Genomic DNA, 14,787 nt, shown 5'->3' on the forward strand with positions numbered 1-14,787 from the left:
ACAGAGGTTCAAAGCACCTGCAGCACCTGATTGGCAAAACCCACCTTGAAGCGTAGCTGTTCTAGATACTGAGCCAGTGGGCTGTTTGCTGCTTGGCGGCTTCTGCTTGGCAGCTTCTGCTCTCTGGTGCTGTGATTAAGCAGGACCCTGCAGCAGGACTTTCCAAGGTGCCCAAATTTGAATGGGAAGCTGGATGCCCTGAAGGCATGTTTGTGGTTGGATTATCTTCCTTTAAAACCAAAGACATGCTTCCTCTTCTGCAGGTTTGCTTTTTAACCCTGGGAGAAATTCTGTTTTCCTTATCAATTCAGGCCAATAGGGAACTTTGGTCAAACAGTTGTTTGAATTATACCATTAACATAAGAGGCACTGTGCAAATGGCTTTAAATAGCTCAAGAACAAATAAAAACAATTATGACTCCTTGATTTGCTTTATCTTGTTCCCTCTTGCTTCTTTGTGCTTTGCTGTGCACTTTGTTTCTCAGGATTGTCCATACTTTTGCAGGATGATACCTGCATGGCTACAGTTTATGACAAAAGATCAGCCACGACCCTGGGGAGCCAGTGAGGCAAAGTTACATAGAGAACCGTGTGGACTCTTGCCAAAAACAACATGAACCAGCTTAGGCTCAGGCCTTCTCTACCTGAGTGGCCACCTTTTACTTTTCAAGCTGCAAAGAAAGCCCCGAGCTTGTTAGGCAGATGTTTCCAACTCCCATCACCTGACTATTAAGTGTTCTGGAAGTGCCTTTCAAATGCAATGGATTCCCTTTAAGTAGAAAAAGTGCAATTTGATGAACATGTTGAGATGCAGTAATCCTTGCCTTAGGTTTGTGGTCGATTGCTTTTGGCATGTGCACAGATTTCCTTATGAAATAAAAACCAAATCATAGTGAATGCATTTCGTAGTTTGTTTTGATATTTTATACTTTTTAAAAAATGGTATTACTTTGAAGAGCACTACATGTAAATTCCAAATAGAAAATCTTTCAAGTCAAGTACACATGCTTCTGACTTCTGAGTAGAAGGATCAGACAGATGATAATTTTTCTTTCAGAGGGAGGAAGGAAAAAGGAGGAGTAATTAAAGTAACAAAAATAAGTCCTCTAATCATAACCTTAAAAGAATAAATCAATAAAACACAAGCATAAGTAATGAGAGTATAAATTAGCATGTAAATCAACGAGGGCTGACAGGAGTGAAAAACATTATCCTTTCATTAAATAACCCCCAGGATGGGATATGGAGGAGCCCTTCGAGGGGCAATTGGCTTTACTGGACACCAAAGCACATGTGGTCATGGCTGTCTCTCATGATAGAAAAGAAGGAAGCCTGCCCAACTCGCGGTGTTGCATTCCCATAGCTGGTCCCTCCGAACTGACAGCACTTCCTTAGATCCTTCCCTTAACATTTTTTCACATCACTGAGCTTCTATCCATTCTCATGTGCTTTGGAAAGAAGTAGTTATGCTTCCACCAGCAGGGAGGTTAATGTGCTGGGAGCTGGGAGTAGTCGCCATAGGCCCAGCACTGCAGAGTCCTGCTTCAACGCTCCCCGACCCTCTGAGCTGGGCAGGGTAGTCTGCACCCAGAAACAGAGCTGTGGGAAGCTCCGAGACAGTGACCTGCACTACTCCCAGTTCCTGCAAGCACATGCTGTTTGAAGGCTAGAAGGCTGATGCGTCAGCTTTGCCGTCCTCTTTCCTACATCAGACAAGCTGCGCTCAACTATGGAAGAAAAAAGCTTTCTGTTCCTTCCCTCTCCCACCACTTTTCATTTGCTCCCATAATTTTCTGGTATATAAACTCAAAGCTTAATCATTTTTATATTGCTTGCTTGTTTGTTTTTTTATTATTTTTACTATGAAAATTACATTTTTGTTTCTACCTGCTCAGCACTGATGTATTTCACTCTTTTCCCTTCTGCTTCCCTTAGCTTGGTCACTGTGTAAGTACCCTCCATGCTTTACCTTAATTGTTAAATCAGTAAGCAGCTTTGTTTGCCCTTCCCATATTGGAACCTCATAGCTTTGAACATGCTTGGCATTTTTAATTGTTGAAGGGTTGTGCTTCATTTTCTGAATAAGAGATTGTGTTTGTAGTCTCAGAAGTATGTCATATAGGAGATGTTGCAAAGGGGGTTGTTTTTTCAGTATCACAGTCCACGTTGACGAATAGCCCTTCAATTAATCTCTGCTTTTAAATATATAGATATACATAATTTTAATACAGTTGCAATAAATTTTGATCCTAAAAGTCAAGTTATCATCACCCTCAGATTAAATAGATACCACTATTTGTGCACATGAAATGTTTGTGTATTTAAGATTTTGAATATAGAGTTATTGGTACAAGATTGAAAGCTGCTCCACTTCAACCTTCAAAGTATATATAGCATAAGCATTTGGATTCTATTGTGCGTATAATTTTAGTGTATAGAACTTTTACCATAACAACAACCAATCCAAGACCGCATATAATCTGCCAGTTCCATAGATTCTGCAATAATAGATGTGACACTGTGTAAAATGGTTATCTTGTGGTGGGCCACGCTGAGAGAGCAGCACAGAGCAAAACTCAATGATTTTGGCATTGTAGCAAATACTACAAATGCTTCTACAAAAACAAAGTTGAGTAAAAATTGCACCACTTCTGGCCCAAATAGAGACTTTAATCTGGCCACTTCTTGAGAGCATAGAGTGAAGGGATAGGTAGGCTTTGTTTTATGCAGAAGAGGAAAGGTACCTTACGTTCTGTATCTCTTAACACTTCCAGATGTGACTTATGATTTAGATGTTGTCTTTGACCACCACTGTTCTTTAAATGCTCAGGCCACGTTGTTGAGCTGGTTGTTAAACAATCACGTATCTCAAACTTTCTAAAAAGTGCCAAATCAAGTCTTTATTGAAAAATACTTCTGAAGGCATTTTTTGTTCCTTAATTATAGCGTTGATAAAAGAGACTATTCACAGAAATATCAGCAGGTTGATTCAGGATATTTAGCCAAGTAAGTTGACTAAGTAAAATATTATTAATTTTTTATGCACAGGAGGTAAAAAATCTATTTCACATTTAAGAGACTTACGGGTTTTTTTGAAGCAAGGAAAGTGAAAACAGAAAGTGCAAAAATAGAATTTTTGTAGAACTTTTCCCCTCTTTTGTATAAGTTTTTTTCGGGGGAAGTTCATAAATGCACTTTATATAGTTTGCATAGCTGCAAGAAATAAGAAAATGCTTTTGCTTCTTTGGAGGAAAAAAGAAGTTGCTTAATTCAGTAGCATCAGTAAATGTGTAAGTTTTAATAACTTTGATTCTTAATGTTGATGTTTTCCCCTAGTCCATTTAATTGTTTTTCATTAAATCATGACAATTATTTTATATTAATTTAATATGTCAGATTAATAATATCATAATTGATACTTTCCAGCTAGGCATTTTTGTTATTATTGCTGTTTTTCTCTTTTATGCTTATTTTTAAGTTAAGAATAAGGTAAATTACTGATTTTTCTTGTTTACGGTCTTTTGTGGCCATTTTACAATTGTGTTATTTATATTTTCCTTTCAGTGACACGTAAATATAATTTCATTGGGGGGTTTTGTGTTTTGGGTTTTTTTTGGTGGGTTTTTTTTTTGTTTGGTTGTTTTTTTTTTTTTTAAATTTGCTACTGATCTTTGATCTGGGCACCCTAGCATTGTGCTAAGAGCTGAAATAAGATGCTCACTATAAGCCTTGACTGCAGTGGAATTCAAGGGTGACAGTGTTGCACATTTATAGTCTGGGCCAAGTTTATTTTCTTTCTCACTGGATGTTGGAAATGTCCTGGCCCTTTTATGTAGAGGACCTGCATCAAGGTCCTGCAGTCACTGCCTGGCACAAGTGCTAAAGGATTCATTGTGTCTGCACCATTTAAGTCTTTCCCTGATTTAACTGCTGAGCAGTAATTTTAAGAGAAAGGAAAGAGAGTCCCTTTCCTCATTTATATGCAAATAGTGAGAGGGAAGGATGAGAATAGTAGGAATGTGTGCATAGGCTGTCATATTGATGTCTGTAACTTCTGCTGTTGTTGTTTTTGCCGCTGGTAGTGCCCGCTGTATTCACAAAGCTCCAACCACTGTTTTCTGTGTGATCTTGAAACCATAACTAGTTTGCAAAAATGGATCATGTTTTGTCTCTAGTTAAGATCGGGAGGTGCACAAGTCTTGGAAGGATGCATAGCAGAAATACACAATATCACCAGCCTAGATATTTCAGACAATGGTAAGTACACAGAACAGGAATGGAGGGTCATGCAAGTCCAGAATCTGAGAAATGCTTTTTCTTTCAGCTCACAGTGTAATCAAGGATGGTCATTCTTGCTTTATGATTATTGGCCATATTGGTTATGGAAATCTCTCAGACCAAGAACTCTTATTGCTATAAAGTATATAAGAAATGTTTATAGACTAACTGTATCCTCAGAAGTTTATGTTGATTGAGATAAATGTAAAACAGCAGAATAAATGAATGGCAGCAAACATCATATTAGGTCTAGATGAAAGTGGGTTTAAATATAAGAGGATGAGAAGCTAAATGAGAAATGAAAGTGTGGTGAAAGAAGAAAGGGAAAGACCAGATAAGAATGAAGCTGAGGTCATAATACTGAAGAAGCGAGAGAGGGAAATTTGGGGCAAATGGTCAACCAGCTTCAGGTCAGAGAAGGCTTTTTGAGTCTTTGGGAAAGTGTTGACTACTCCTGCTTTGGAGGCTCTGCATCCTAGCTGGGAAGACTAGCTGACTTCTCATCTTGCAAACTCAGATTGTAGATGTATGTTATGGAAGAATTCACCTGCTGGGTTTGCCCCTCTGACAACCAAACGCGGAAGTATTTCATAAAGATGTTCACAGTACAGTTGAGTGCCCAAGAAAAGTGGGATGGATTGGCAAGTGGAAAGCTTTGGGAGCTACAGAGACAGCCCAATTATGTAAACAGATTGATTGTTACAAATAAGAGTAGATACTTGACATCTGAATTATCCTGCAGATGGGGATCATAAGTCATTGTAATCTAACCAGTGCACTCTTCAAATACACCGCTAGTTTGGGAATACAATACTACAGCAAGTTATATTTCTTACTCAGGAGTAGAATAAATTGGCTTATTTTTCAGGTTATTTTATTCATAGCCTGTTATGTTATAGCCTTTTTATACTTGAAGGCTTTGAGTCCTTGTTGGTACACAGCTCTACTAAGACTAAATAGCAATTAGCATGGTCCCAGAATTCTCAAAGGAACTTCAAACTGCCTGACAATGCTAGGAACTACCCTTAGGTGGTTGGACTACAGATAAGGGACTACATTTTTCTTCTGTGTTTTTGAAAGGTGCCTTCAATGGCTGATTAGGATGGAGATTTAAAGGGCTCATTTTAGAAAACATTCTCATAGAAAAACAGAAACAAAATTTTCTAGAGCTCTTGGAAATTAGTACACTGATATAGTTACTTGAATGAATATAGCATTAATAATTGGATCCTGTCTGGGTCTTTTTTGAAAATGTGTTTTAATTCTTAATCTAATCTGATTCTTTACAGGCCTAGAATCTGACCTGTCAACCCTTGTAGTCTGGCTTAGTAAAAACCGATCGATAAGACACTTGGCGTTAGGCAAAAACTTTAACAACATGAAATCCAAGTAAGGCTTTTCATTCTTTTAAATAACAAGAGAATGGATGAGGAGAAGCTGCTGATTTCATCGTCTTCCTAACTTTTCTTCCCTCAGAAATCTCACTCCAGTACTTGATAATTTAGTTCAGATGATTCAAGACGAGGATTCAGTGAGTATCTTTCTGCCTACTATCATCATATGTATTTGTACCCTCACAGCCTATTTCTGATTTTCTTCACTGTGTTAATTTGCTGCATAAGATTTGATCATGCTTCTGGGCAGACACATCCAATATTTGGGGTTTTATTTTTCAAATAGTAATTTCGATTTTGTGTAGCATGTAGGTAGATGTTTCTTAGGATAGTCTTAGGATCTGTGCTTGTTGAAAAACATTAATTCTAAATAGTTGTATGTGCTTAACCTAGTTGCTTTAGGTCTAAATTATACAGCCCTGTGGGCACAAGTTTTCAAAACTTTTGTGTCCTGATAGGAAATTACAATGGTAGTATTCTCTGTGTAGTGATACTCCTTCAATAACAGAATTTTTATTTTTCTTTTTAATTAATAGAATGCACTATTTCCTGATAGCTCTTTTTGGGTATTAGCTTTTTTTTTTTTAATCCTTGACAAAATGCAAAGTCACTGCAGTGATTTCCCAGAATTCCTTTCTTCTTCAAAAGAGGCAACTAAACTGTTCACTATGCTGTTCTTTACTTCTCCTAGTACATTAATCACAGGAACAATTTCATAAAACCCTTTCAGAGTGCCTTGCTGGGTTCCTTGCCCCCTTTCTTCATTTCCACCTTCTCTCCTGATTCTGAAAGACTTTTGTGGTTGGATTTGTGTTCTTGCCTTACTTGACATCCTAGTTTTAGCTATAAGGGAATCTTAAGATGCTCTGTTACTCTCATGCTTGTCAATCTTTATTTATCCTTAGTCCTTTCTTTCTCCTTCATTCCCCATACAAGTAACAAGCAAGCTCTGCTTTCCTCATTCTCCAGAAATAGCTGACTGTAGACTTCAGTTGTCTAAACACCTGCTGTTCCTGTTGTCATTACTGTCTCACCTCCAAGTTCATGGTCTCCACACTTAGCTGCTTTCTTATTTTCTCCTCCCATCTGTGTCTGTACCCTGCAATTCAGTGGAGCAGTTTTTACCAGGGTTTCCAATGTCTCCTTCCATACAAGGTCATTAGACCCATATTCTATGTTCATCTTTTCTTACTGCTTAGTTGTATTTGAAGTGATTTGTTAAACTAGTCCTCTTTCCTCTCTGTGTCCTATTAACTGGGATTAGTGGTACTGTTTTTTTCTTGATTGCCTGCCTCTTCAACTTGTTCTTTAAAACATGAGATGTTAGTGGGACACAGTGTAGTGCTGCATACAGATATCAGAGCTGATTCTAATTGAGTTAGCACCTGTAATGAAAGCAGTAAGTCCTTGTTTGCACAAGTCAGATGAAACATGGTGCAAAGTGTATTGGTAGATCTCTGTATCACTTCTTGTACCAAACTAGCCTTTCCATTTTGCGGTATGTGACCACCTCCTTCTACTCTGTCTCTAAAGGGAATGGTGCAGGGCTTTCTTCCCCTTCTCTCCTTTTCCTGTTGGTACTGGTTGTATAATTTCATCAGATAGCACCTGCTTCTTCTCTTTGGGTATTTGTGTCTGTCCAGCCCTGTATCTCATGCTTAATCTTTCACAGCTGTCCTAAAGACTGTTATGTCAAACCAGATTAATCACAAGCAAATGTCATTTAGTGTATTTTTTTCTCAATTTCCTTCATCCATTTGCTCTGTTGCAGGTGACCATTTCTTCCCACTCAGGCCATATCCTAAAACACCTCTTCAACACACTCTATGTGTCCTTTCAGTATCCAAACCATCTTCTCAAACATGCTTGTGCTATTTTTTTTCTATTTGTATGACTATCCTATTCATATTATCTCTTCACAAGGTTAAAAATTCCAACTTTCACCTTACTGTCTGTATTAAGTGTTAGAACCTTCTATTTACCTTTTCTGTCTTCTGTTTTTGAAGCTTCCAGGACAGAGAAAATGGAGTTGCTAAATTTTGGATGTATCGTTCTCACAGCTCTCCCTCCCTTGCATCATCAGCTTCAACTTCATGTGCCCCTTTTCAGCCCATAGGCTATGTCAGCCATCACTCCACTTTCTGCCTTTGCCACAATCCAGTGGTCAGATGTGCTCCTGTAATTCTTACTCACCATGTCTTCCTGAGCTGACCTACAGAACATGCTCTGTAGTTTCATCCTGTTTTCAGTGTTACAACGAAATAATCCACCAAAAAGTTATTTTTGGGTACTTAAAATGTTTCTCCTTTATGTCCTGCATTAACCTTTGAGATACAACATGTGATCCTGTTGTTAATCTATCTCTTCCCTCCCCATGTTCTTTTCTCTTGTTAATCTTTTTCAGTGAAGGAATCTTGTTTGTTTCTGTTTCATTAGATGCTAAAATCAATCTGAAGCATCTCCTAGCAGCTAAAGAGTTGAGGACGTAGATTCTGTGTCCCCATGGGAAAAGCATGTGTTACAGATAGCAGGATGGTCCTCACTGTACCTTGAGATAGTACAATGCGTAGAAAATTATTTTAAGTTTCTAGTTATTTTGGTTTGGTTTTGAATCCTAAATGGGGTAGTCCTTGTTCTGCCATTACTAAGCATTTACTGCCACAGGACATTAAAAAGTAAGGATGGAATTGGAGAGACCAGGGTATGATGATGCCCAAAACATACTGCTTCATGAGCATTGCCTGCAGGCTGGTACAGTTTGGGGACAGTGCATTATCTGCATGGAAAGCTGAAGGAAGAGATTTTAATCTAAAATAGTCATCTGCCAAATGCTTCTTCATTTATTTATGCACACTTTAAATAGATCCGTTGCTGTGTTAATATGAGTTATGAGTAAAATTATTTAGACAGTCAATAGCTTGGGTTTATGACTGTAAAAATGCACCTAGATGCAAATGTAATTCCACACAATTTAAAAGCAGTAGTAGTAACCTAAACATCAAAATTCCCCAGGTGTTTAATACAGACAAGAATGTAATATTTAGATTTGGGTTTTGGTTTTGTTTTGTCTTTTTCTGTTTTCAGGTAGATGCTGTACTGTACAGGCTATAATAATGTATTCTTATTAGTATTGCAGGATGTGTCTGAAGCTGTATGCTTACTGTGCCATTTCTTTTCTTCTTGCAAAAATAGATGTTACACTGCAGGTACTGTGTACCATTACTCAGAGTGGTAGTCAGTCCTGCATAGGTGCAGAACTACTACAGCGCTGAATATCTTTAGTTCTTAGTTCAGTGTTTATTGCAGAATTGGCCTTTTGAGGGTTTTTTCAACGTTTTTGTTTGTAGGAGAACAAATCTGATTTGATTTGATTCTTAAATATTTTCCAGCAGGAGTATGACAAAATTAATGAACACAATCATACAATTTCTAATTCTGTTCTTTACTTGAAGAATTCCTCTTTCTTAATAAGATTGGGTTAAGACATCTTCACTCCCTTGGCAAAGTATCTGTTTTCTGCAGTGTGGACACTGAAGTGCTTGTCAGACTTCTGTTTTCTCAATATCCAGCTAAAACTATTAAGTTGTTAAAAGAAGCAAATGTTTGTAGGCTATGTAGAGTATTGCCCCTCTTTGGGGGGGATTTGGTTTTGGTGGGTTTTTTGTTGTTTGATTGTTTTTTTTTAACATAATGGTCAGATAATTTAAGGAGTATTTAGCAGCCTGTACCTTTAATTCCTACAGTAGTTTGTACTTTGCATTCAGGGCACCAAGTGAGTCCAGAGGTTTTTTCTTCTTGCTTATTGAGTAAACAATGAGGGTAGCTGTGCAAGAAAACTAGCAGTTCATCCACTTCAAAGACACTGCTAATATAGCAGCTGCTTTACTGTGCTACGTGCATATTTCATATGTGGTAGTAATGATGTATAGGTGTCAGTCCTCGCAGAACACAGCGCAGAAGCATTTTCAATCATCTTATACTGTTTTGTCTGAGTATTGGAATGCACAAGGTGAGAAATCCTTTCCTGGGAGGATATCTGAGGTTTAGAAAAATTGATACGTGGGAGGGAGCACTTTCAGCTAAGTTACTTGAATTACCCTTTATAAAGCGACACACAAGAAACAGAAGAAACGTCACTTTCACAAGCTTACTGGCGATTTCTGTCCAAGTGCTGCGTGGTGCTGCTTTTCTGTGATTCTGTCACAGGACATCTTCTCAAACTTGTGCCAAGAGCTCTAAGTGCCATTCTAATGCGATGCTAATATTCTTTAGGGTACATAATGTAATAGAATGGGGAAACATAGACAGATTAAGGGCATTAACATAGTAATTTAATAACTTCCATTTAAAATAAAACCAGCATGTGGCTTGTGTTACTGTTAGACTTTTTAATTATAACCTGCTGTGCCTCCAAATTTTTATGCATTTCCTCATTTATAAGTGCATTTCTTATTGTTGCAAGCTTTTTTTGTTATCACTGTAATCCAGTGGTGTCTGGAGGCCAGAGTCCCATTGTAAAGCAAGTACCATGCAAGCATCTTGGTCCCTGGAAGGTGTACACAGTTCAGTTGGTTTATTGATATTAATCTAAGCTTTAGGCATCTAATGTAGGTGCCATGGTTCATCCTTACAAGGTGTTGATTTTCCCATACTGGCGATTTGAAGATTTTAGGCTCCTAACAGTTGTCCTCCAATACATGCCTTAGTGGGTGTATAATGACAATACACTCCTCTATATGAACTCGCACTTGAGCAAGGGAAATGTTTTGTGGAGTTCTTGTGCTTCAGCAAAGAAAAATTACAATTTTACCAGCTGTAATACCTCTGCAAGGCATGATGATAGATAGACTGTAGTTCTTGAGCTCCTGCCATTGAGTGTTGGGACACTGAGAATGGAGGAAATACAAGCATTTTTAAAACAGGTTTTCTTAAGGCTTAGAGTGTGACTTGCTGGAGGCCAATAAAGTAGTTTCAGCTTAACATAGTATATAAAAAAGTTACACAAAGATATTGCAATCACAGGTGTCAGAACACCACTGTGAATAATATCCATTGACTTACTCATTTTAATAGATACTCTTCTTACTGTTGTTAATTTCAGACTTACTACAGTTTTCTGTCTCTTCCTTCCCAAATGCCTGTGCCCTTAGTTGAAGGAACAGATACAAAATCACTCCTAAAGTTGAAGTAATAATCATAAAACAGTTAAAATGAATTGGTTTTGTTTTAACAATATCTCAGATCCTAATTTGCCCTTGGATAAAGCTCTTAGTCTGAGGGAGAGGAGTGGAGTGCTAGATACTTTTATTTCTCACTAACAGGGAAGCATGCTGGTTAAGCAAAACCCACTGGACACTAGAGGTTTTCTTGCAAAGCTGGTTGTTGCTATCTTGCCTCTTCAGGTTCCCACTGTATTTGGTACTTAATAGGACACAGGAAATTGGAGGCACTGTCACTTAATGGGTTTTTTTTCCAGGGTGTTGCAACTTAATCTGTATATGTTTGACACCTGCGCTGTAAGTTGTTGACTCCCAGCTTATCATGTGTTGTAGGATCTGCAGCAAACACAGAAATAACTCTTTGATGCTTACTGCTGTTTCCAAGAGTCTGGGGAACTTGTAACTTCTTTTGGTTGATTGAGGAATGAGTGCATTATCAGTTACTGTTATCAGTGCCTTTTCTATGCTCCACAGCCTCTGCAGTCATTGTCCCTCGCAGATTCCAAGCTGAAGACTGAGGTCACCATCATTATTAATGCCTTAGGCAGCAATACTTCTCTTACAAAAGTGGATATTAGTGGAAATGCCATGGGAGATATGGGAGCAAAGATGTTGGCAAAAGCACTACAGATAAACACCAAACTCAGGTAGGGGAAATGTGTTTGCAGTAAAAGATAGAATGGCTTAATAATACTGAAGTTGTTGGCTTATTTTCAAGCTGTTTGTCTTCAGAACCCTTCTAGGTACAGCCACGTTATAGTGTCACCATTTGGAAAGATTCTCATCCTTTTTTTCTTAAACAAACAAGAGAAGCAAATTGTCTCTGCAAAAATATTTCCATAACTGAAACTGGAGAAAATTGCATTTTCTAAATTTAAACAGAAAGACCTCTTGTTGAAACAAGAGAGCTCTAAATTTCCTAGAATCACATAAAAAAAAAAAATTACCTTGTCATAGACCTCTTAATGTCATCTGATCCAATGTCCTTCGCAAAGCAGGGACAACTTTAAAGCCATAGAAGGTTGCTCAGGGCCTTGTCCAGGCAGGTTCTGAAGATCTCCAAGTACAGGGATTCCACAGTGTCTTCTGGAACCCTGTTCTGGTGCTCAGCCACTCTCTTCTGTTCTGCTCTTGCTTTTCCACTGGAAGCCTTCCCAGCAGAGAAAATTCTGATACTTGGGTAGGAAACTAAAGTAAATTATTCTTTGTTTTCTGGAGTATCAGTTTGCAGGAGAACTAAGAGCATGTGGAATTCAGAATGGGTAACAGCATGGACCATCCCTCCTTCCCCTCTCCCCTGCCTACAGTGCTGATGGACCTTGGCATCTCTTCTCTGCAACTTCATCCATCCGACAACTTCACTGCTTTTTAGCACATGTCTGGCACTGATGTCTTGAGAGTATCACTTTTTTCTATCCAGCATGTGATTAGCAAACAGCAAAACCTTCAATCAGTGTGAATCTGGGTGGAGACCTCTAAATATGTCACCGTCATCAGGAAAGCTAATCCTCACTCCTTCTCTTGTCAGACTGTGCAGATGAACCTTCCTCGGTATATTATCTGTGTGAAGAGACCATTTTGTGCTTAGTCTCCAAGCATTTGTTCCCTGGAGGATAAGAAATTCCCCAGAACAGTCCTGGCTATTTTGTTCAGAAGCAGAGATCCTGGTCTTTGTGTTGCTATGCCCAGACTGAATATTGAAAATGTCAGGAAAACACTGGAGAGGTGGCTTAGCTTTATTGAATGTATGAACCTGAAATGACCATGGTATCTGAAGAAATAAAGCCTTGATGGCTTTCAGGATGGCAGACTGAAATATTTCAAAGTACACTGAATGTCACTGTTGACATAATGTCACCACAGTCTGTGGTGTGATTACAAACTGAATAATGCAATGGTAACTGGCTCTGCTTAAAATGTTATAAAATCACATCCAGGTAGAAATACAAACACACTTTCCAATGACAAAAATATCCAAGATTTGACCCTAAGTGTAGCTGATCTTTGCAGACTGGGTATAGAATCTCTCTTCCTCTCTTCTTTACCTCCATCTTTCCATCTAAAAAGCAAAGGGATAATTCTGCAACAGCAGAAGGGTGTCAATACCTGTGAAACTCTGCCATCTATCTTTTTTTTTTTTTTTTGAACACCAGAAACCTCTGTTTGGTTTTGTGCCTTTTTTTAAGAACAGCTACAACTAACTAGTGCTCTTGCACGAGCAAGATTTATCTGCTTGACTGTCTCTTCTGACTACTAATGAGATCTTTGAACATGTGTTCGCAAATTGCCAGGCAGTCTGCTTGAGTGGTCTAAATTGGGGGAGGAGGGGGAAGGCTGGATCACTCTTATCACTATTGTGTATTCGAAAGAGTTACAATTTATGCACCTAACCTAATGGCTTATATTGACAGCTAGCTATGTTGCATGTGGAATCATAGGAACTGTGTGATGAGCTAGTAAAGGATTGAATATACAATAGCCTGCAAATTTTGACCACCAATCAGCATGAATTTTTTAAATACCTTTTTCTGTAACAGTAGCCATATAGCCTATGTAGAACAGAGATTGATCGCTTACTGCAATTTTCTTGTTTTTCAGTGTGGACTTGCAAAGCAGACATTTGAACTTTATTTTTGCTGTTATTCCTGGAAAAAGCTAGAATTTTATCTCCAAATCTTTCTATTAACCGTATTTTAGAAAAATTATGTTTTTACATTAATGATGGAAAATATAGTACAGAATCCCCTTTAAAGAAAGGGAAACTGAATTTTATAGTATCTTTGTCCCTAACTTCTGTCATTTCAAGGTTTTAGCATATAACTAAAGACAGGTTTTTACGATTTTGAACATACAGCACTGTGTTGTTTCAATATGCAAAGTTTTGATACAGATTTATTCAGTGGTTCTTGTTTAACTTTTTTTTTCTTTTCTCTCTCCCGCCACCTCTCAGAACTGTAATATGGGACAAGAATAACATCACTGCACAGGGCTTCCAGGACATAGCTGTGGCACTGGAAAAGTAAGTTCTCAAACAACTGAATGACTGATGAAGAGGCCAAAGACTTAGATCTTGAATGATCTGAGCAGCTGCAGTTCTCACCACAGTCAATATGATCTGGAGATGCTGAGTGCTCTCAATTTTAAGCATCAGAGTGCTTAATCTAAAGGAAAATTTATGACTTCACATCCTTCAAAAGGATGGGAAAAGGCTTTATGGCTCTTTCATCCATACCCTATCAGCTTTAAGGCCATTGAGTTCTGCTGTTAGCATTAATATTCTGAATTTGAGAATATTTTCCCTTTTCTTCATTCTCTTGTGTTGATAGCGTGCAGAAATTCTATTCTAGTCAGTGAATGAAGCTGTGTATAATAACAGAAAATTACTGAAGCATGCCTTTGTAGTATGACTTTTTTTTTTTTCTTTTCCCCGGCAAGTTGAAACTAATAGTGATGATCTCAGGAACTGCAGTTGTTCATCATAATTGCTGTGGTCTGGGTCATTTTGCTTCTCTGAGCTTACTCACAGTTGCAACCATTACCAGTGATAGATGCTAAATGACTTTAATCTCTCTCCATCTCCATCACATTTCTTTATATGTTATTATTACTTTTCTTAAGAGAGAAAAATTACAGATTTAAATTAAGCAGCAGTTGCAGTTGTTTCACATCATTAAATCCCTCAGACAGGAACAAAGGCTCTCTTCAGAAGGTGAAGGTAACGTACAATTGCTAGTTTCTAGACAAGATGGCTTGCAAAACTGTATAACTACTTAGGGGAGCATCTTAACCCTTGGAGGGGTCACGAGGCTAGAGCTTATAAAGTTACTTGTTTTATGAAACTGTTGTAGTTTATATACTTGGTTTCAAAATGAATGCAGTTGCACTGATGGGGGAAA

The 14,787-nt window shown here is 38.1% G+C and overlaps 1 protein-coding gene across 6 annotated transcripts in view; it reads left to right on the plus strand.

The window, feature by feature from the left end:
• The window catches only part of CARMIL1 (capping protein regulator and myosin 1 linker 1), a 196,447-nt gene that overhangs the window by 118,267 nt on the left and 63,393 nt on the right, over nt 1-14,787 (plus strand). For all 6 annotated transcript variants that reach the window (XM_074823520.1, XM_074823510.1, XM_074823466.1 and 3 more), the window contains exons 18-22: nt 4,176-4,257; nt 5,568-5,667; nt 5,755-5,809; nt 11,366-11,538; nt 13,842-13,910. In XM_074823520.1, coding sequence (XP_074679621.1) covers nt 4,176-4,257; nt 5,568-5,667; nt 5,755-5,809; nt 11,366-11,538; nt 13,842-13,910 — 479 coding nt within the window. The remainder of the gene's footprint in view (nt 1-4,175; nt 4,258-5,567; nt 5,668-5,754; nt 5,810-11,365; nt 11,539-13,841; nt 13,911-14,787) is intronic.

Source organism: Strix aluco, chromosome 1 (genome assembly GCF_031877795.1).
Source record: "Strix aluco isolate bStrAlu1 chromosome 1, bStrAlu1.hap1, whole genome shotgun sequence".
Lineage (NCBI taxonomy): Eukaryota > Metazoa > Chordata > Aves > Strigiformes > Strigidae > Strix > Strix aluco.